Below are 21,449 nucleotides of genomic sequence, written 5' to 3'. Positions count from 1 at the left end.
AGGGAGAAAAGTGCAACAATGAATGAATGAAAATCCAAAGTCTCTGTAAACTTTCATTAAACTTCATTTTTAAAAAGTGGAAAAAAAAACACTAAAAAACAACCAAACCTGATCAGGTGAACTCTAGAACCACTAATCTTGGCAATCTTAGAATTATGATGGAAAATCAATCGACAGAAACAAAATAAATGACAATCTTCATCCAGTAATATTTAAAATAAAACCAGTAAAAGTACCAAAGTGATCTGGAATGCCTACCTTCAGTTTCCTCAAATATAAAAATGACAATAATGATTTACATATTAAAGAGAAAAAACCCACAGCATGCATGGGAAACCCCTCAAAGATTATCTAGGTGCATGCAAAGTGTTCTATCACTCAACAATGACTAGTTATTAAGCTCTTGGACATAAATAAGATCAGTATTAAAACGAAAATGATAAAAGTCCATGAACTGTTAAATATTTTACATTCAACCTTTTAAAACTTGTTAGCAATTTTCAAAGTATATTTTTGAACATCATCTTCAAGGTAGGTCATTACTAAAATTCCATTGCAAACAGACTGTCAGATTAATAAACGTCTTTAGAGATTGAAACTATGATAGGCTCCAGACATGTGACACTAAGGAGATAAATAATCTTTTCACTTATTCTTTTAAAACAAAACAAAGCAAACCAGACCTACCTTGAAAAATAATGATGGCAAACATGTACCTAAGTACCAGGGAAATTAAACTATAGACCTGAAAAAAATATCTTAAAATTTAAATAAATTGTTCTTTTAGAGGGGAAGATATAATGAAGTAATTTCTACTATCTTCAAGTCTGAATGCATTTTTATGGGAAGCAGGAATGGCCATCAACTTCCTAAACAACATGCCTCTGGAAACTCTATGAACTTTGAGAAACGACAACAAAAACACTATCTGATGGCAAAAGTCATAAAACAGAAATTTAAAGATTCGCAGGGTCTAGCATGTGTTATCGTTATAGAAGTAAATCCATCCATATGTGTGCATGTTAGCAAAAGGCTGCTAATACTATTTAGTCCATACGTAATCTCCTAAGTGATAGACAAACCAAGAAAGGTAGAGTGATGATGACCAAGTGCTCTGGATAAGACCTCTCTGAATAAACCACATACAGTTCACTATATGTGAAGTATAGTTAAGAATCAAACAAGTAGGAAGACAAAAATCTTTCACGCTTTAAACTAAAAACCCTGTTAGATCCATATGAAGACTTAACTGTCTTTAAAGTCAGTCAAAACAATCAACTAAAAAAATTGAAGAGGAACACAGAAATAATGAGAACTAAGTTTAAGATTTTAATTCAACTAAAAGTATGTAATAGCAAAGTTAAATAATTTGTAAACAGTATGAGATTATATATAAAAAAATTTACTTGTAAAACAATTTCTTAAATCTGACTTATCACTTAAGTCTTAGCAGGTTCTCTCAGATCCTAGAAAAAAGAAAACCAAGGTGTACTTTATTTAGTCCTACCTGGATCAATAAGAATTAAGTGTACAGCTACAGATTAAATGGAGAAGGAACAGGGAGTAAGAGGAGAGAGAGAATTATGTGTATGCTGGAGAGGTTAGTGATTGATGGTAAGAGGAATTAGACAAGGTTAGTGTTAGGTTAGGTTAGATTTCTTCTTCAAGTACACTAACCTAACCTAATCTAACAGTTAGAGCCAGATGCTTAAAGTTTTGAATGCTTTTGGGGAATAAATATACACTCGCTAAGCGACGTGAATGATTTCACATGCAAGCAAGATTGTACTGAAGATTATCCAAAAACAACTGGAGCACATCAGCACAGAACTGCCAGAAGTCCAGGCTGGGTTTAGAAGGGGTCATGGTACTAGGGATATTGTAGCTGATGTTAGATGGATCTTAGCTGGAAGCAGAGAATACCAGAGGAATGTCTATCTGTGTTTCATTGACTGTGCAAAGGCATTTGACTGTGCGGATCATAACAAACTGTGGCTGACTCTGAGAAGAATGGGAATCCCAGAACACTTGATCGTGCTAATGTGAAACCTATACTTGGACCAGGAGGCAGTCGTCAGAACAGAGCAAGGGAACACTGCATGGTTCAAAATTGGGAAGGGTGTACGCCAGGGATGCATTCTATCTCCATACCTTTTCAACCTGTATGCAGAACAGATTATCCTTGAGGCTGGGCTCTATGAGGAGAAATGTGGGGTCAAGATTGGTGGACGATTTATCAACAATCTGCGTTATGCGTATGACACAACCCTGCTTGCTGAAACTGAGGAGGACCTGAAGCACCTGCTGCAGAGGGTCAAGGACTGCAGCCTCCAATATGGATTGAGGCTCAGTATCAAGAAGACAAAGATTCTCACCACTGGACCAATTGGCAGAATCAGGATGGATGGTGAAGAGATGGAGATCGTTCACAGCTTTAGTTTGCTTGGCTCCACAGTCAACACTCTCGGCACCAGTAGCCAGGAAATTAAAAGGCGCATCGCCATGGGAAAGTCTGCTGTTTGGGACCTCTCCAAAGTACTGAAGAGCAATGGTGTCTCTCTGGAGACTAAGGTGAGTCTGATCCAGGCCATGGTGTTTGCAATCACTTGTTATGCATCAGAGAGTTGGATAATGACCAAGAAGGATAGAAGGAGAATTGATGCCTTTGCGCTGTGATGCTGGAGAAGAGTATTGAGAGTACAATGGACTGCTAGGAAAACAAACAGGTTCATCCTGGAAAGGGTTAAACCAGGTGGCTCCTTGAAGGCAAGGATTCTGAGGCTCCGTCTAACATACTCCGGACATATTGTAAGGAGAGACCGGTCCTTGGGGAAGGACATCATGCTTGGGAGGGTGGAGGGACAGCGCAGGAGGGGAAGGCCCTCTATGATATGGATTGATTCAGTGACTGGGATAATCGGGATGGGTGTGTCAGAGGCAGTGCGATTGGCACAGGACAGCGGAGTTTAGGGCTATTGTACATAGGGTCGGTATGAGTCGCAAGCGACTCGACGGCACATAACAACAACAACAACAAATGACGTGAGAGCACATAACAACAATCCAACAGAACTAGCTCTCTAACTCTCAATTGCATTTGGACAGTTTTTGTTTTGTTGCTTTTTTTATTTTAGTTGAGGGTTGCAGAGTCACATTCTTGCTACTGTTGGGTGACGCTGGATCAAGTGCGACTCAGAGCAACCCCATTAAAAAACAGATCTGAGCCCAGTCCTGTCACATCGTCTCTAACACACCTGAGGCCACTGACAGTCACTGTCAACCCATCTTGTTAAGGGTCTTCATCTAGTCCACTGACGCTTTCCAAGCATGATGTTTAAACCCAGCTTGAACTTCTGGCAGTTCTCTCTCACTGTATTATTCTAGCTATTTTGGGAAGGGAGCTCTAGCATCCTAGTGGTTAAAGACTTGCACTGAGAACCTAAAGGCACATGGTTCGAATCCATCACGTTCCCCACGAAAGAAAGATGGGCAATCTCCTCCCATGCAATTTACTGCCACTGAAAACTTGCTGGAGAGTCAGCTATGAGTTGGTCCCCTCCCCAGTATACCCGTAATTATCACTGACCCATGTACACAGTTTTTCAGTTCCACAAATACTATACCATAAGTGCATCTAGTTACTTATGCTCTTTTCTTTCCTGCTCATTCTCGCAAACTCAATCACTCCCTCTCCCACTGCTAGGAATCCTTCAGATTCCAAGTTAAATGTCACTTCCCCTGGGGACCTCTTCTCTGATCTGTCTTGGTTTTAGTTAAAAATTTTTCATCTCTATTCCCATGGCACCCCATACTTCACTTCTTTTTTATTCCCAATGAACTGAAAGTTCTAAGAGGGCAGAAAAGATATTGTGAAACTCACCATTCTATTTCCACTCTTCAAGACAACTCCTGACATTAGTGAATGGCATACTCAACAGCCTTCTCTACCTATAAGAGAACTTTCTCTACAAATATGTTTCTATCTTTATGAATTTGACCAGGGATCAAGAAAATGGACCTAAACAAATTTCCAACTCTATCTGCACATTTCAGAAATAAGGAGAAAAAAAAATATGTCCCATTCCATAAGCACAGATAATTCAAAGTTTTCCCTAAATTGGTTCAGTCCCCATTTAAGGTTGTGTTGGGCTTTATCCTGAGGACATACGGGCTTTATTCAAAATCAGGCACTTGATTGCTTTTCTAAGTCCCTATTACTTATATCCAACAAGCTGTGTCTCTGTGGATGGTCAAAACTTTGATGAGGGATGTGAGCCTAGTTAGGGATAAAAGGTCCCTCTACAACTCTCAATACAACAGGGAGACATGCGATTTAATTCCTAAGTATTCTTTTTCCCATGTTGTTAATTCTCTTTCTTGCCTTCAAATGGAAAACGCAAACTCACAGCCACTGAAATGATCCCTACTCACAGGAACTCCACTGGAAGGAGGCTGCTGATCCTACTCCTCTGGGGCCACTCACAGACTCAGACAACGTTTTTGAGCAGCAGTACAGTATGCTATCAACTACACCTCTATATATCTTAAAACTTCACTCAACGCTTAGAAGATCAACTACCAGTATTTTCAAAAACTCAGCCCCTCCCAAGTTTAAGGTTTTCCTGCCTAAAGAGATATCAAGGCCCCTCTGAGATTCTCATACATAACTTTTGTTACACAGTATCAACTAGGAACAGATTCACAGCTGACCTTCCAAAACTCAATCACACAGGAGGAGAATGCCCATCTTTCTCCCACAGAACAGCTGGTAGATTCAAAGCACATGGCTTTGGGTTGGCAGCCTACCATACCTCCCTACCATTAAGCCACCAGAGCTTCCTCCTATATTACAGGTGCTCAATAAAACTTAGCTAAACATCAGCCAGGATTTGTCTTTTGTTAATTGTTAATAACAGTCAAGCACACTTTATGCACCAATGATGGTGTTCAAAAGATTTTGTTTTCATAAGGAATTCATTATTCAATTTTTCATTAGGTTGGAGGACAATTTATAACATTAATTCTATCTCCTCCATGCTAGACAAAAAAGAGCTTTCCATTTTTTCCCCCTTTAAGACAATGGTGTTTGGTCAAGAACATGGGAAGAATCCCCAGTAATGATTTTTAAATGGTATACGTTGCTTGCCTATTGTTGCCTTAAACATGAACAGTCTTCGTTAAGTTGTTGTTTTGTTATGTGTTGAGTCACCTGTGACTCACAGCAACCCTATTATGTACAGCAGCTCTGAACCCTGCCCTGTCCTGAGCCAGTCTCACTGATTTCGACACACCAACTCCCACTGCCCCAGCTACTGTACCAATCCATTGCATCCAGGGTCTTCATCTCCTGTGCTGTCACTCTACCCTTCTGAGCATGAGTCCTTCTCCAAGGACTGGTCCCTCCTGACCACATGCCCAAAGTATGTGAGACCGAGCTTCAAAATCCTAGCCTCTAAGGAGAAACTTGGTTTCACCCTAAAACAGATAACTGTTGAATTACAGTACCATCCTAACATTGCAGCAAATCTAAGCTACTTATTAATCATTCCTGAAGTCTATTACCAATGGAAGAAAATTTCTGAAAGATTATCCCTTAACATAAAGATATTAAGTAGGAAAATTTAAGAAAACTGAAGTTGCTATCTGAAAACTGTGACCAAGAATGACTGGTTAAAAAGTTACTACTTTTATTATGGAGCCCTAGCCCATACTACAGTAAATTTATAAACAGAATGAAGTTCCTTTATGCGACTGCCTACGTGCTGAATCTTCTCATTTACTCTAACAAACATTTATTAAATACTTATTAAATGCCAGGTACAATGTTACTGACTCATTGCCATCAAGTCAGTCGGAAGCAACTCATAACTGACCATCCAGCAGGTTTTCAAGAGGCTGTAAACCACATGGGTGCAGTGTCCACCTTTCTCCCTGAGCCACTAGAAGATCTGAATTACCAGAAAGTACTGCCTTTGCCTGGCAGCACACCTCCTATTGGATGACACTACCAGATCAACAGGTAAAAAAGTCACAAATATAAATAAATGGCTACTTTTCCAGGAAAAAAGCCTAACACAACATGGTCTGAAGTTGAATTGTTGTTGTTGTTATTGTTGTTGACTACCTTTGAGTCAAGCAACCCAATGAACAGAAGGCCTGAAGCCCCTCTACAACTACTGACATTTATCAAAGTTCATAGAGTTTCTGGAGGCATGTTATTTAGGAAGTAGAACTGAATAATGTCCCTTTTACTTAGTTATTCAAATAATATCTAGTTCTATTTTATATTGCCTATAGTCATTACTTAACAAGAACCAAAAAACAAGCCAAAAAATATCCACCATCTAGTAAGGTGCTCTCAAATGTGTATCACAATCAAACCACGTTTCCAGGGCAAGCTTTTTGCCTAGAGTCAAAATCTGAGGCACCATCATTACCACCCAATCATGTTAGTGTTGTTATAAAGTGCTGCTGAGTCAAGTACGTCTCACGGCAACTCTATGACCTGAACAATGTCCTCTCCTGTGCCACCCTTATCATCTAGGAAATTGTTCTCCCTAAACCACAATTTGAGTTGCTTTAGGCAACTTAAAAAATCAAACCGTATTTCGAAAAAGTTAAAAGACAAAATGTTAAGTTATGAAGGCAATGGTAGCAGCAAAGACCACCTTTTCCATTACCAAAAAGCTCAATCACTATCAATTTTCATTATTATAAAAAAAAAACCAAAACAAAAAACCCCTTACTACAGATATCCTCTTGATATCCTCCCACAACTCATCTGGTCTTTGCTCATTGGTGTTCAAGGCCTCAAACACGTTCCTGAGATGGTTTTGAAATTCAGGTGGGATATACTCAAGGTCATATTTTGGTTCCTGTGGATTTGGTTTCATTTTCCTTAGCTTCAGCTTGAACTTGCATATGAGTAGTTGGTGATCTGGTCCACAATCAGCTCCTGGCCTAGTTTTCACAGCTGATATTGAGCTTCTCCAGCAGTTCTTTCCACAGATGTAATCAATCTGATTCCTATGCATACCATTTGGTGAAATCCATGTATATAATCTGCCGTTTATGTTTCTTATAAAACCTATTTGCAATGAATAAGTGGATGACTGTGCAAAATTCAATCATTCTATCTCCAGTTCATTTCTGTCACCGAGCACATGCTTTCCAACTACTGATCCTTCTTCTGTGTTCCCAACTTTTGCATTCCAATCACCCATTATTATTATTATTATTGCATCTTGATTGCATGTTTGATCAATCCCTGACTGTAAAAGTTTATAGAAATCGTCTATTCCCTTTTCTTTGGCTCTGGTTGTTGGTACATATATCTGAATGATAGAGGTATTCACCAGACTTCCTTGAATGTGTATGGCTATTATCCTGTTGCTCACAATATTGAATTTCAAGACATATCTAGAAACAAGTTTTTTAACTATGAAAGCAACCCCATTTTTCTTCATCTTTTCATCTCCAGAGTAATATATATATATGATATCTATGATCGTCCGACTCAAAATGCCCCATGCCAGCCCATCTCATCTCCACAATACCTAATATGTCAATATTTATGCACTCCATTTCTTCCTTTACAACATCTAATTTTTCTACATTCATGGTTCTCATAATCTATGTTCCAATCGCTAGTGAGTTCTTACAACTGTTCCTCCTCTTCCTTTGTATTTCTATACTTGAAAGCTCTGCCTCAGTTGCCCTTTTAGTTGTACATAGAGTTTTCAAAGGCCTGCTATTTCGGAAGTGGATGGCCAATCCTTCTTCCTAGTCTATGTTAGTCTGAATGTTCAAATTTAGAGAACTACCTGACAGACAAGCATTTTATGAAAAAAGATGAGTTGTGGGAGAATAGCAAGAGTATCTTCCAGGAAGAGTGCAAAAGGTCATTACAAAGACAGAGGAAGAAAAGACCAAAATGGATGTCAGAAGAGACTCTGAATATTGCACTAGAGTGCCAAAAAGCCAAAGCAAATGGAAGAATTCAAGATATTAAAGAGTTCAATAAAAGATTTCAAAAGGCAGAGCAAGAAGACAAAATATTATAATGAAATGGGCAAGGAGCTGGAGTCAGAAAATCAAAAGGGTCAAACTTGCTCAGCATTTCTTAAGCTCAAGGAACTGAAGAAAAAATTCAAACCTATACTTAAGGATGCTTTGGGCAGAATATTAATGATCCAGGAAGTATTAAAAGAAGATGGAAAGAGTATATATTTATTTATATATACACACACACACACACACACACACACACACACACACACACAGTCATTGTACCAAAAGAAATTGGCAGACACAGAAGAATTTCATGAAACAACATATGAGCAAGAGCCTATGGTGATGAAGGAACAAGTTCAAGCTGCTTTGAAGGAATTGGCAAAAAATAAAGGTCCCAGGAATCGATGGTATACCAATTGACGTATTTCAACTAACAGATGCTGCCCTAGATGTGCTCACCAAGTTGTGTCAAGAAATCTGAAGAACAATCACTTGGCCAACTGACTGAAAGACATCTGTATTTGTCACCATTCCAAAGAAAGGAGATTCAACAGAGTTATGGAAATTATCAAACAATATATCACACTGCAAGCAAGATTCTACTGAAGATTATCCAAAAACAACAGGAACAGTATATCAACAGCAAACTGCCAGAAGTGCAGGCTGGGTTTCAAAGGGGTCGCGGTACTAGAGATATTGTAGCTAATGTTAGATGGATCTTGGCTGAAAGCAGGGAATACCAGAGGAATGTCTATCTGTGTTTCATTGGTTATGCAAAGGTGTTTGACTATGAGGATCATAACAAACTGTGGCTGACTCTGAGAAGAATGGGAATCACAGAACACTTGATAGTGCTAATGTGAAACCTGTACTTGGACCAGGAGGCAGTCATCAGAACAGAGCAAGGAAACACTGCATGGTTCAAAACTGAGAAAGCCTGTATGCCAGGGATATGTTTTATCGCCATACATTTTCAACCTACCTGCAGAACAGAATATCCTGAAGGCTGGGCTATATAAGGAGAAGGATTGGAGGAAGATTCATCAACAATCTGCATTAGGCAGAAGGCACAACCTTGCTTGCTAAAACTGAGGAAGACCTGAAGCACTTGCTTCAAGGATTGCAGCCTTCAATATGGATTGAGGCTCAATATCAAGAAGACAGATTCTCACCACTGGACAAACTGGCAGCATCAGGATGGATGGTGAAGAGATGGAGATTGTTCACAGCTTTAGTTTCCTTGGCTCCACAGTCAACACTCTTGGCACCAGCAGCCAGGAAATTAAAAGATGTATTGCCATGGGAAAGTCTGCTGTTAGGGACCTCTCCAAAGTACTGAAGAGCAATGGTGTCACTCTGGAGACTAAGGTGCACCTGATACAAGCCATGGTCTTTGCAATTACTTGCTATGCATCAGAGAGGTGGACAATGACCAAGGAGGACAGATGGAGAATTGATGCCTTTGAGCTGTGGTGCTGGAGTACTGAATATACCACACACTGCTAAGAAAACAAAAAGGTTCGTCCTGGAGAGGGTTAAACCGGGCTGCTCCTTGGAAGCAAGGATTCTGAAGCTTCGTCTGACATACTTTGGACATGTTGCAAGGATAGACCAGTCCTTGGAGAGGGACATCATGCTTGGGAGGGTGGAGGGATAGCACAGGAGAGGAAGACCCTCTATGAGGTGGACTGATTCAGTGACTGGGGTAATGGGGCAGGTGTGTTGGAGACAGTGAGACTGGTACAGGCCAGAGCAGGATATAGGGATATTTTATACAGGGTCGCTATGAGTTGAAGGCAATTCGATGGCACATAACAACAACACAACATAGATATTCATATATAGATATATATATTCCTCTATACATATTCCTTGCTAACACTTGGCAAGGGAGCTCAGAAGGTGTGTATTCTGCAGGGAATTGCCTGTTGATCCAAGGCAGCTGCGCTCTGGCTGTGACTGCACTAGCAGGGCAATCTCCTGTGTCATTTACAGCTTCAGAAAAGCCACCAGAGGTTCAGCTATGAGTCAGTTCCAACTCAACACATGAGTTTTGGGCTTTGAACCCTCAGAAATGATAGTTCTCTGCACCTACTAGCCCACTGTACTTTTTTTTTAGCCCACTGTACTTTAAAGATAGAATTTTTCTTTACAATTTGACATATTCTTTTTATAATATGTACTTCATCAATTTAAAAGATGACAATATCATCTTAAAGATGTGAAGAGTAAATTCATCATGCTTCTCTTGTTTTCCACCCCTTTTTTGTTTCTAAGGGCATACCATAGCTCTTCTGTCTCTAGACTAAGAGACTACATAAAAGAATATTAAGTTCTATTAAACAACTCTGAACAAATATCTAAGGGTAGCAGACTTTTCTATTATTATCTAAATTTATGTGTGAATGTAGGGAGAGCGGGCGAGCCAGGGAGTAGCAAAAGTACTGATGTATTAGTAGGAGTACCTGAAGTAGCAGATCAAACGGTGATGCAGAGGCTGAAGTTAAAGAAAAGTCTTAATGCAAAGGAAGAAAATCTGAAGACACTGAGTCACAGAGGTGATCCTACAAGAACTAACACAAATAAGGTCAAGCTCGATACTGCAAAGGGCGGTACCTAGTAAAGGAAGTACAGAACATCCGGTATCCAGATCAGATCTTCATTCATCAAACATCAGGAATTTCAGAGCAGAGACTTTGCAGATGAGGGTGAAACAGGTAGCTGCCTAAACAAATTAGGTATGCACCTATGAGCTGATGTCAAATGCTGACGTAATCTACTGTCAACAAAGCAAAAGTGCATCACAGAGTGCAGAGTCGGCCACACGTGAATTGGGGAAAAAAGTTAAAGACTAAATGCTTCTTTCTACGTGTACATTAAGGCTGGAAGAAAACACAAGCAAGTGGCAAGGCTGCCAAGCAGAAAGAGACGAGAGGAAAAAATAGTAAAGACTTAACTTCACACTACAGCCTTAACATTATTTTTTTTAAAACCAAAGATACAGATTCCTTATTTGAAAGATAAAAAAAACCATTCAAATGAATTTATAAGTTGTTGTTGTTATATACCATCAAACCACAACCAACCCACATCTGATCTTCCAGCAAGTGTTCAGAGGCAGTAAACTGACAAGCACAAACTGCCCATCTCTCCCCTGTGGAGCAGCTGGTGGCTTCAAACCACCTTTGCGATGGCAGCACAATTCCTTCCCACTAAGCCACCAGAGCTCCCAAGTAGCAAGAAATGGAGAGATCAAGAATGATTTGTAAGGGGAGCTCTGGTGGCCTAGTGGCAAGAAACTGCACTGCAAACCCAGAGGCGCACGGTTCAAATCCACCAGATGCTCTGCCGGGAAAAGGAGGGACAATCTCCTCCTGTACCAGTCAGATCCGATTTGACGGTACACACACACACACAAAATAATAATTTAAAAAATAAAATAAAAAAAAGAGAATGATTTGTAGTAAAAGCCAGGAATACAATCTACAAGAAATGCTCAAGTGTAAGGTGGCTGAGTGTAAGGTCCAAACTGGCTGAGCCATCAGTACAGTAACACAAGCCGATGATGAACCTTGGCTGAGCCAACTCCTGCAGACAGAAACCTTTCATGAACTTCCAGATTGGGGAAGAATTAGTACCAAGTCACAGTCCTGCGTAGCTGAGAGCAGGTGAGTCACACAGAGATGATGTAGTAGCTGAAGTTAACTACTGGGACTTGTAGATAAGAGTATGTATCTGTGTATTTACTCCCCACCCTGTAAATTAAAAAAAGAGAAAGCATGGGTAATATTTAAATATCTATGAAAACTATATAGTACCACCAGCATAGCTATTCAGATACAAAGAGCACTGCCCATGTATAATGGAAATAGATGAGTCACTGAAGGTAAGCTTGGGAGTAGAATGGGACAGGAAGGAACTGACCGTATCTCCGGGTTGGAGGATACCTCACTCCTTAGGTCATCGGGCCTAAACTATCATCTCATCCTCTCAGAGGTTTCAGTTAGATGCAGTTTTTAAATACCTCAGTGCTAAAGGGCCTTAGTAGACTGGGGATTATACAGGCATGCAAGAGACTACTGCCTTGAAAAATTACAATTTCTTAATTACAAAACCCTAATGAAATAGAATAATTTAATACTTACTTGCACCACTCAACAAATCAACTCTAGTTTAAAATAAATCAAACTCACTGCTGTCTCGGACTCATAACTGACCTTCCAGTGGCTGTAAATCACACAGAAGGACATTGCCCATCTTTCCACTGGTGGATCCGAAAGACACTGCCTTTCAACTGGCACGTTTACTCCCTACAGAGTTCCCTGTAAGCTATACAACACACTTACTGCTGCTAATTGGAAATGACTCAGCAGACCTGCCAGTGGGTTTTCAGAGGCTTTAAATCACATTGGAGAAGACTGCTGGTGGATGTGATCTTTGAGTTGGCAGTACAAAAAAGTTACAGTAGAGTGGATTCGGACTCATGGAGACTCTATGTGGGTCAGAGCAGAACTGTGCCTCTGTTACGATTTTCAGTGGCTGGTTTTTCAGAAATTTAACAATTCATTACTGTGGGTGGAGCCACAATCAACACCCAACATGGCACCAGTCAAGAAATCAGAAGACATACTGAATTCAGAAAGAACCTCTCAAAATTTGTGAAGAACAAAGACATCTGTTTAAAGACTCAGCTGTGCCTCATTCAAGCCATGGTATTATCAAGTGCTTCCCATGCATCTCAAAGTTGAAAGAACTGACATCTCTGCATTGTGGTGCTGTAGGAAGTATTGAATATCCATTCCATGGACTAGCAAAAGAACAAACAAATCGGTCTTGGAGAAATACAATGAGGGTACTCCTGAGAGGCAAGGATAGTGAAACACATTTTGGGCATGTTGTCAGCAGAGGCCAGGACCTGGGAAAAGGCATTATGATGGGAAAGTAGAGAGAGGGTAGATAGAGAAAGAGAGGAAGACACTCAATAAGATGGCTTGACACAGTGACTGTAACACCGGTCTCAAGCTTATCAGAGAGCGCACATGGATGGCAGGGCAAAGTTCATATCTGTTGTTCAAAAAGTTGCTAGGAGTCACAGTCGACTTGATAGCACCTAACAACGTAACACCAGGCCTTTCTTCCAAGATGCCGCTTTCAGTTCTGAGCCAAGCACATTAACCACTCATACCACCCAACGACTTCATTTAAAATTGAAAATTAGTTGCAACAATGAATGAATGGAAACCCTAAGTCTCTGTAAACTTTCATTAAAATGAAGTAAAAAAAAAAATTTTAATGAGAGCTTAAGAATTTGCCTCCAAAGAAATCTTAAATTACCACTTAAATGGTAATTTCACTGGAGATTTTTTTTTCCAATGAACACATTTCAGAAGATAGGACAAATGGTTTTGGAATCATACCATTTCCAATCAACTATTCTAGTCTTCTTTAAAAGTAAAAAAATTGGCAAATATTTAAAAACAACAACACACACACAACCAAATTTTGATTACAGTAAGAAAACAATGAGCTCAATTTTAAACACCTACATTCCCAGGTTAAATTTAAAAAACAAAACAACCACCAAAAAAAAAGCCCCATACATTCTGAAGACAAAATCTTGCCAAGAAGACAGTTTTTATAAAGTAATGTATGAATTAGCCAATTAATTTCAGATTTCTTTGTCAAATGTCACTTTATTATAAACTGAAATAGTAAAAAAAAAAAAAAGCAAAAAAACCTTACTAATTCCAAGCTATAAGTATTGAAATAAAACCTATATGAAGGCATATCTATATGCACAGCTATTACCCTATTTCGATGGTGTGAGAGAAAAGGAACCTGCATCTCTATTTGACCAGTACACTCTACTGTTGCTGTGTACTGTCGAGTTGGAACCGACCCACAGCTGACCCTCTGGGGGTCTTCAGAGGCAGTTACTCCCATGGGAGGAGACTGTCCATCCTTCTCCAGCGAAGCAGCTGATGGTTTCGAACCAGGTGTCTTCAGGATTGCAGAGCAGCTTCTTGCCACTGGGCTCTAATTACAACATTCTTCTGCTCTGCTAGTAGCACACAAGTAATCGCTAACCCTAATTAAGTGAAAGGGAGTTCTAGTAGTCTAGTGGTGAAGAGCTGTGCTGCCAACGCAAAGGTAAGAGGTTTGAATCCACCAGCTGCCCCGCAGGAGAAAGATGAACAATCTCCTCCCATGCACATGACTTCCCCTGAAAGCCCTCTGGAGGGTCAGCTATGGGTCAGTTCTGACTACATAACAACAAGGAAAATTTTACTTTAACTGTACATACAGTGAGAGAATTTGACGCACTGCTCTTTTTGTTAACCAAGGACAATTACTACAAATATAAAAACAAAAGCATGCTCAAGTAGGCTGCACTACAACTCAACATAAGGACAGGCAGATTCCTGTGTGAATTCCTACTGGGTTAAATATATATAAATAAGTATAATAATAAGTATTCTATAAAATAGTGTCATGAGGACTACAGATGAGAAAATCTACTAAACAAGTCTTACAATTAGAGGAGGAGGAGTTTTCTCAATTTGGACAAGAGGACACCCTATTTCTGAGAATCATAAATGAAACCAATATATATGCCATTCTCTTTTTCAACAATTTAAAACAATCACCTCAAAATGATTCTTATCAATACAAAATGAGTGATTACACAAAAATTATCTTTTCCTTTGACATTTGAAATTTATTAAGATAATAACTTTTAAAATTTCAGCTGATGTTGACCAGTCAGTCGTGTGTGTGTGTGTGTGTGTGTGTGTGCGCGCGCGTGCATGCAGCGTGTGTCCACATTTGACTGAACACTTTATAATGTAAGAGAAGCCAAATCTACTAGGGGTGGACAAGTAGAGTCTAAGAATCACAGCAACTTAAGCTCTTATCAATGACAATACAGGAGTTAACAGTTCTCCACCATTTATATGTAGTAAGAAGCATCTATGCTAAAGCACTAGCTCATGACTGCACAAATACACCTTTTAAATAGAGTTCTTTTAAGAATACAATGAAGAACTAGGCAAATATATATGAATACACCCCAGCAAGAGTTTTTTCCTTGTGCTCTATTAAATACACTGAGTTTCCAGGGCCAGGTAGGAGAAAGCAATTGATATAAAGAAATAAGGTACTTAATCTAGAATAAATGCCATCTCAGACACCACATTTTAATCAACTAGCCCTGGTATAACTTGCTGGCTTGTGAATGTTAAGAAAAGCATGCCAAAAGGTAACAAAGGATCTTCTTTCAAACACTCCACATGATGCTCATCTTTTTAATCTATAGTGTTTATTTTCAAATTAACATAAATAAAGGAAGCTTTTAAAGCGACAATTCAAAGAATTCTATAAAGAAAACCAATATGTACAGCTCATTACTTTTTAAAAGGCATTTCTAAGGATTTCTAGGTAGTTTCTAACTTCAATGTGGAAATTAAAAACAAGCCCTGAGACATTCATACCTGATCGAAAGCACTCGATTATTTGCTGAATGCCAGATTTGGATGTCTGAAGCGGCTGCTGTAACAAGGGCGGATCTCCAGGTTCCAGGATATAAACTACATGGAAGACAAACACCCACACCAATCCCCAGAAAAACAGGGTTATTTCAATCATTCACTATTGAAGTGAAACAATAGTTTGCTAGCAATTACGTTAATGATAATTATACTTGTAAATATATAATATGGACCATTATCTTTGTGAAGTAAAAGGAAACAACGGGAGAAAATAAAACAATTAAAATGATTCTCAATTCAAGGCTAAATTAATGCTCCGTAATAGTACAAATGAGGTCCAACTGCAAAGGCAGGCTTTCCTACTTCACAATTATTTAGTACTTATTTTTCATGTTTGCCTTTTTATTCTCCTTTAAAAGAAATTGCCATATTTACGTACATCCTAAGGCAAAGGTGGCCTTAGTAATCCTCATAAACCATTCCAAAAATTTTTGGACACTCTGGTACAGCTCTCTGAGTAATCAGGGACCTGGGGGGTGGGGACGGGGAACCCTCTCAAAAATTATTAAGGAGACAAGTGCACAGAGTTAGAGGTTCACTGCAGCACTGCACATAATTGCGAAAAATCTCAGTCTCTCACAAGAGGCTAGACTAGATTGCTCAGCAGCAAAACCAAGCTACCGAATGGTTTAATTCCATTTATGTTAACACATATTTGAAACAGACAGTGAAAAACACACATTTGTGAATATGCACAGATGCCAACAGAAACACAAGAACGTCTCAAGGGAGACCAGTAAAACCTAGCGTACTCTACCACAGAGCTTTACCCTCTATCACACACTTTCTTACTGTTTACATTTTAGAATAAGCATATCTTCACAAAAAGTGAAAATACTATTTTTATCTTAAAAAGAAGTTTCCTTTGCAATGGTCTTTGTCACTCCTACTTTCCAAAATCCTTGGACTCAGTTTAATTATATTGTAAATTAGACTCTGGTAGAATGAAACAAGTGAGTAAAAAGATAAATGGCCTTTTTCAATCTGTTATCTAATAAGGAGATAAGGCTGTGGTGGAGGAAATCTCAACAAAAATGCTAATCACTATGTCGCAGGAACAATTTGTTTTATTAAGCCAAATTTTCGCTATTTTAAGAGACACTTCAGTAGCATTTTTAAATGCATTAAGAATGCACATGAACATAATTCATACTGAGAACATCTGTTATCTGGCATTGCAACGCATGATTAAGAGCACAGATTCTGGACCAGGGCAGCCTGCACTTTCTGTTATTCACTAGGTGCAACTGATGTTGTTACATACCGCTGAGTTGCAAATGAATCATAGCTGACCCTCTAACAGGTTTCCAGAGGCTGCCCTCTCGGGAGAGACCGCCCATCCAGTGGAGTAGCTGGTGGATTCAAACTGCCTGCCTTTGGGTTGGCACTGTAATTATCTACCAGGACACCAGAGTTCCCACTAGATGCAAACAGAGTATAATGAACTCTCTGACCTCTCTTCTATCTCTGAAATGAGGATAATACAGCCACCTAGATCACAGGGCTGCCGTGAGGATTACACGAACCAATGACAGTCAGCTCCTTAAAACCTATGCAACAATGAATGAATGGAAATCCAACTTCTCTATAAACTTTCATTAAAATCTCAATTAAAAAAATTAAATTAAAAAACCCAACTCTAGAATATACTAGGTGTTCAATAAATTTTTCTCAACTTCATTAGCAACAAGGTGTACAAGTCACTTCATTGTCTTAACACCAGAAACTGAAAAATATAGCAAAACTCCAGAGAAGGAGAATTAAATCCTTCAGAGAAGCAACAGAAGTTCATAAGTAGACTGGTGAAATGAATCTCTTCTTAAATATTTTTGTGTGTTTTAGCAGCTAACAATCATTTATTTAAAAAGTAGGGGATGTTGTCACTCTACAAAAAAGAGCAGAAACCACACAATTTTAAGACATAAAAAGATCAAAGTCTACTTCTGAAAAGGGCAGTAATTCTAGAAAGAGTAAGTGAAGCAAAATACACACATACCCTAGAAATAAAGGAAGGGAAAGCGTAAGGGGAAAAACATTTCTCCTTAGAGCACTTTTCTCCTGTAAGTCCACGCTTCCAACTTCTATTTCCTTATGGCAACACCTGATTTATGTTAGAGCATTTTCTCAATCACCCTCAGAATAATGGTACCATCAGAACACTGTGTATTCTATGACACTGTTAAAACACCCTAAGGTTAACTCAGCATGCAGTTCTTGCGCTAAGAAATTATTCTTGATTTAAAAATACTTTGAGCTACAAAACCACACCTACATTCATTCATGCATAATACATAATACGTATATTCACACTCAAATCCTCACTGCCATCAACTCACAGTGATCTGCCATCAAATCTGCCGATAAATCCCAATGGGAAGAGACAGCCCATCTCTTCCCCCAGGAGCCCCCCTAAGGGAAGGTCTGGTGAAGTCCTGTAGGACATGGATTGCTGTGTTCCACCAAGTCGGAACAGACCCCTAGCTGACCCTCCAGTGGGTTTCCAGAGGCAGTAAATCGTACGAGAGACTACCACCCATCTTTCTCCCACGGAGCAACTGGTGGATTTGAACTATGTGCCTTCCGGCTGACAGTGCAACTCCTGACCACCAGGCCACCAGACACAGAATACATATACTATCATCCATCCCACATTCAGACTCATCTAAGTTACAGAACCCTTCAGAAAGAGGACACCTTCCTCCAATCAAAACAACACAAACCATTACAAGTTAAACTCTCTCCTTACATGCCTCCAAAAACACAATTTCCAAAACAAAGCATCTACTCTTACAAGAATCTATTCTAATTTAAAACTAGTCCCTTAAAAGATTCTTCTGGTTCTAACGTCTGAGGTTTGCATCAAAATAAAAGGAGCAGAACAGAAGGTGGAAAGAGTGGAAGGGAAACTGTGGGGAAATAAAACATTGTTCATAAACTGTTAACTGATGACACTGTGATGGTGACACCAGCTTCCTTATACCATTCTCTGTGACGATAAACAATATTCTTAATGTCGAATAAGAAGATATTTCATATACAAAGACAGGCAAATAACACCACCCTTAACTACAAGCGGGCTCATCCTGTCTAGACACAACATCTTCTCCGGAAAGGTTTTTATCTTAACTAAAAAAACCAACCAATGTCCACAATTCAAATGCAGGATAACTTCTCATCAGGATTTATTATTAAGAGAATTCTGAAATATCATTTCTTCTTCATTCTGCCTAAGAGCAGATCTCTTAAAAAACTATCCCACTATGTTCATTTCCGTTCTAGAACACGCCGTCCTCTCCACGTATGACAATGCTGTAAGTTAAACTACCTTCCAATTAATGACAAGAGGACCAACGGCTCTGGTGCATTAGGAATTACACCGCCAACCCAAACCCAGGTGGCCTGAATCCACCAAGGGCTCTGTGGGAGAAACACGACTGAGCTCCTGTGCAATTTAGTCTCGGAAACCCTGAAAACCTGATGGAGGATCAGCTATAAACTGGTTTTGACTTGACAGTACCTAACAACTCTTTCAGAAAGCAGCTTCAATGGTGTAGTTTGTAGACTTAAACTGCCAACCCAAAGGCCATGCCTCTCCCAAGGGAGTAAGAAGGACTATTTCCTCCCATTCACTCTACAGCCTCAGAAACTCATGGGGGAGAATCAGCTGTGAACTGATTCCACCTTGACAGCGAAGACTTGAGGGAGTGAATTCTCTACGAAGAGTTTAATCCTGGCTAAGAAGGCAAAGAATAACTACTTTTGACCTGGTAATCTGCGTGCAAGAGGAGAATAGGGCTGGAGGTGGAGAGGACACAGCATGGACTAAGTGTTTGGCAAAATAAAGATGGAAATTTTAAATTAATATAATTAATCTGATTTCTTATTAACAGAGGAGGAAAAAATAAAAGTTCCAATACACATCAAAAAATTCTGGAAACCTCTTTCAGAAGTCATTAAAAGCCACAGAAAATGTAAGTCACTAGAACACTTCCATCAAGTAAGTAATCAATCTTGTTTATTTGTTTATGTCTATCCATTAAAGGAAGGCATTTTCTCTAGTGTGGACACCACTTGCATCACTACTACCTTGGACAGTGACAGGCCAGCACCACTAAATGCTCCAGCTCCATAATTTTCTGTTGAACTGACAAACTAACATATCAACAAATTCTTCCTAAATAACACGCTTTTATAACCTAATTCAACTTACTCCTCCACAGCGATTCACAGCCTCAGATACCTACTTGAGGGTCAGCTATGAGTCAAAGAGTGAGTGAGTGAATTCAACTCACAGAAACAGCATGAAGTATTCTCAGAAAAGAGGCAGTAGAATAAAAGTGCAATGGAACACAAGCACCAAAGACATTTCCTATCTCTGTACTTCAAAGCTGTATTCAGAGTTTAGTGAAACAGAAAGATATTTTTAATTTTCAATACAAAATTGCACAGTGTGAAAGGGTTCTGGAAGTTAGATGGTGCAGAAGGCAGCAGAGACTCCCTGATTAGGTGAGGGAATTACTTAACTGATCTCAGCAGCACAGTAGGGCAGTCACAACCTAAAATTTCTTTGCATGTGCACAAAAGTCCTCTGACAAGAAAGCCCTTCTTCTTTATCACGATTTGTTCCTATCATTAAAAAAACCCTCAGTCCACTTAAAATCAACTCTCCTGATAAACCTATTATATGAGCACAGTTTAGTCATGTAAAAGCATCAGAAGTCCTAAGAACTGTGAAAATAAGCAAGAACCTTCTTTTGAACTAGAACTGCTTTTGTTTCAATGATCCCCTTTTGAGTGGTATCTCCAAATGCTTGTAACAGGGCACATCAACAAGTACAGAAACTGTCAAAAGTCTATACATCCGAAATAAAAAAAAGTCTACATATCACATCACATATCAGCGCTTGCTGATACTTTGATGACTTTCAAAAGTAATCATTTCATTTAAAAAAAAAAAAAAACCCAAAACCCGAAACAATCCACTCAAGGCCCTTCAATACTCTGATGGTCTATCTAAGCGGGAGACTTTTTTCATTTTGCAATACAGTAAAATTTTTTGTAAAGATCCAATTTTTGCAAAAAAAAAAAAATGAATCCCACTTTGTGGGATTCAAAAAGTTGTTTTTTTCCTTTTAATTCCAAACTACACACTACACTCATTTTAAGACTTGGCGCTTTTGAGGTCTTAAAGAAGAGAAACAAAATACATGCGGATGGACGTGCCGTTCCAATGACACCATTTCCACGAGCGAGGCTTCCAGCACCTGGTTTTCCCTTTTACGTTTCAACATTCGCGGAGCTGGAGGCGGGTGCGCACCACGAACCAGCGACTATCCAGAAAGGAACATGGGGGGGGGGGGGGCCGGGACTGAGCCAAGCCCGCGGGCGACCCGGGCAGGTCTGTTTGGAGGGCGCACTCGGAGGAGCCCTCCTGTCTGGACGAGCTCTCCGCCCCGCCACCCCGCTTTACGCAGGGGAAAATTACAGGCTGCTTCCTGAGGATGGCTGCTCGGGCAGGAGGACGCGGCTGGGAGGGCCGAGGACGCAGCGGGAAGGGCCGAGGACGCAGCGGCCCCGCGGGCGCGCACGGCACCAGGCGGGCGGGGTGTACCTGGTTCACAGCATCCGTGATGATGGTGGTCAGTCTGACAGTACTTGTCCCTTAAAGGCATTTTCAGCGGCCACGACCTACTTCCCTTTCACTGTAAGCTGCTCTTCATCGCGGCTCGGCTGTGGAGAGAAGCACAAACCCGTCACTCGCCCGGCCTTGCTGGGGGCACCCCGGCTGCCTTCCGCGAGCAGCCGAGCCCTGGGTCCCTGCGCCCCGGCGCCTGGCTCTGCGCACCGGGAGAGGCGGCGAGGGCAGCGACGCGAGCGCACGGGAACGGA

General features: G+C 40.0%; 1 protein-coding gene across 1 annotated transcript in view; it reads right to left on the bottom strand.

Moving 5' to 3' along the window:
* ZNF800 (zinc finger protein 800) overlaps positions 1-21,286 on the bottom strand; it is a 27,669-nt gene extending 6,383 nt beyond the window's left edge. Inside the window, exons 1-2 of the mRNA XM_006896076.1 lie at positions 21,172-21,286; positions 15,504-15,599 (exon numbers count right to left, since the gene is read on the bottom strand). Of these exons, the coding sequence (XP_006896138.1) occupies positions 15,504-15,599; positions 21,172-21,232 (157 nt within the window). The 5' untranslated portion in view covers positions 21,233-21,286. The remainder of the gene's footprint in view (positions 1-15,503; positions 15,600-21,171) is intronic.
* Between the last annotated feature and the right edge of the window lie 163 nt (positions 21,287-21,449).

Source organism: Elephantulus edwardii, unplaced genomic scaffold, assembly GCF_000299155.1.
Source record: "Elephantulus edwardii isolate Elephantulus edwardi_28Jun2011 unplaced genomic scaffold, EleEdw1.0 scaffold00181, whole genome shotgun sequence".
Taxonomy (NCBI): domain Eukaryota; kingdom Metazoa; phylum Chordata; class Mammalia; order Macroscelidea; family Macroscelididae; genus Elephantulus; species Elephantulus edwardii.
This window is presented reverse-complemented; position numbering and strand designations above follow the sequence as displayed.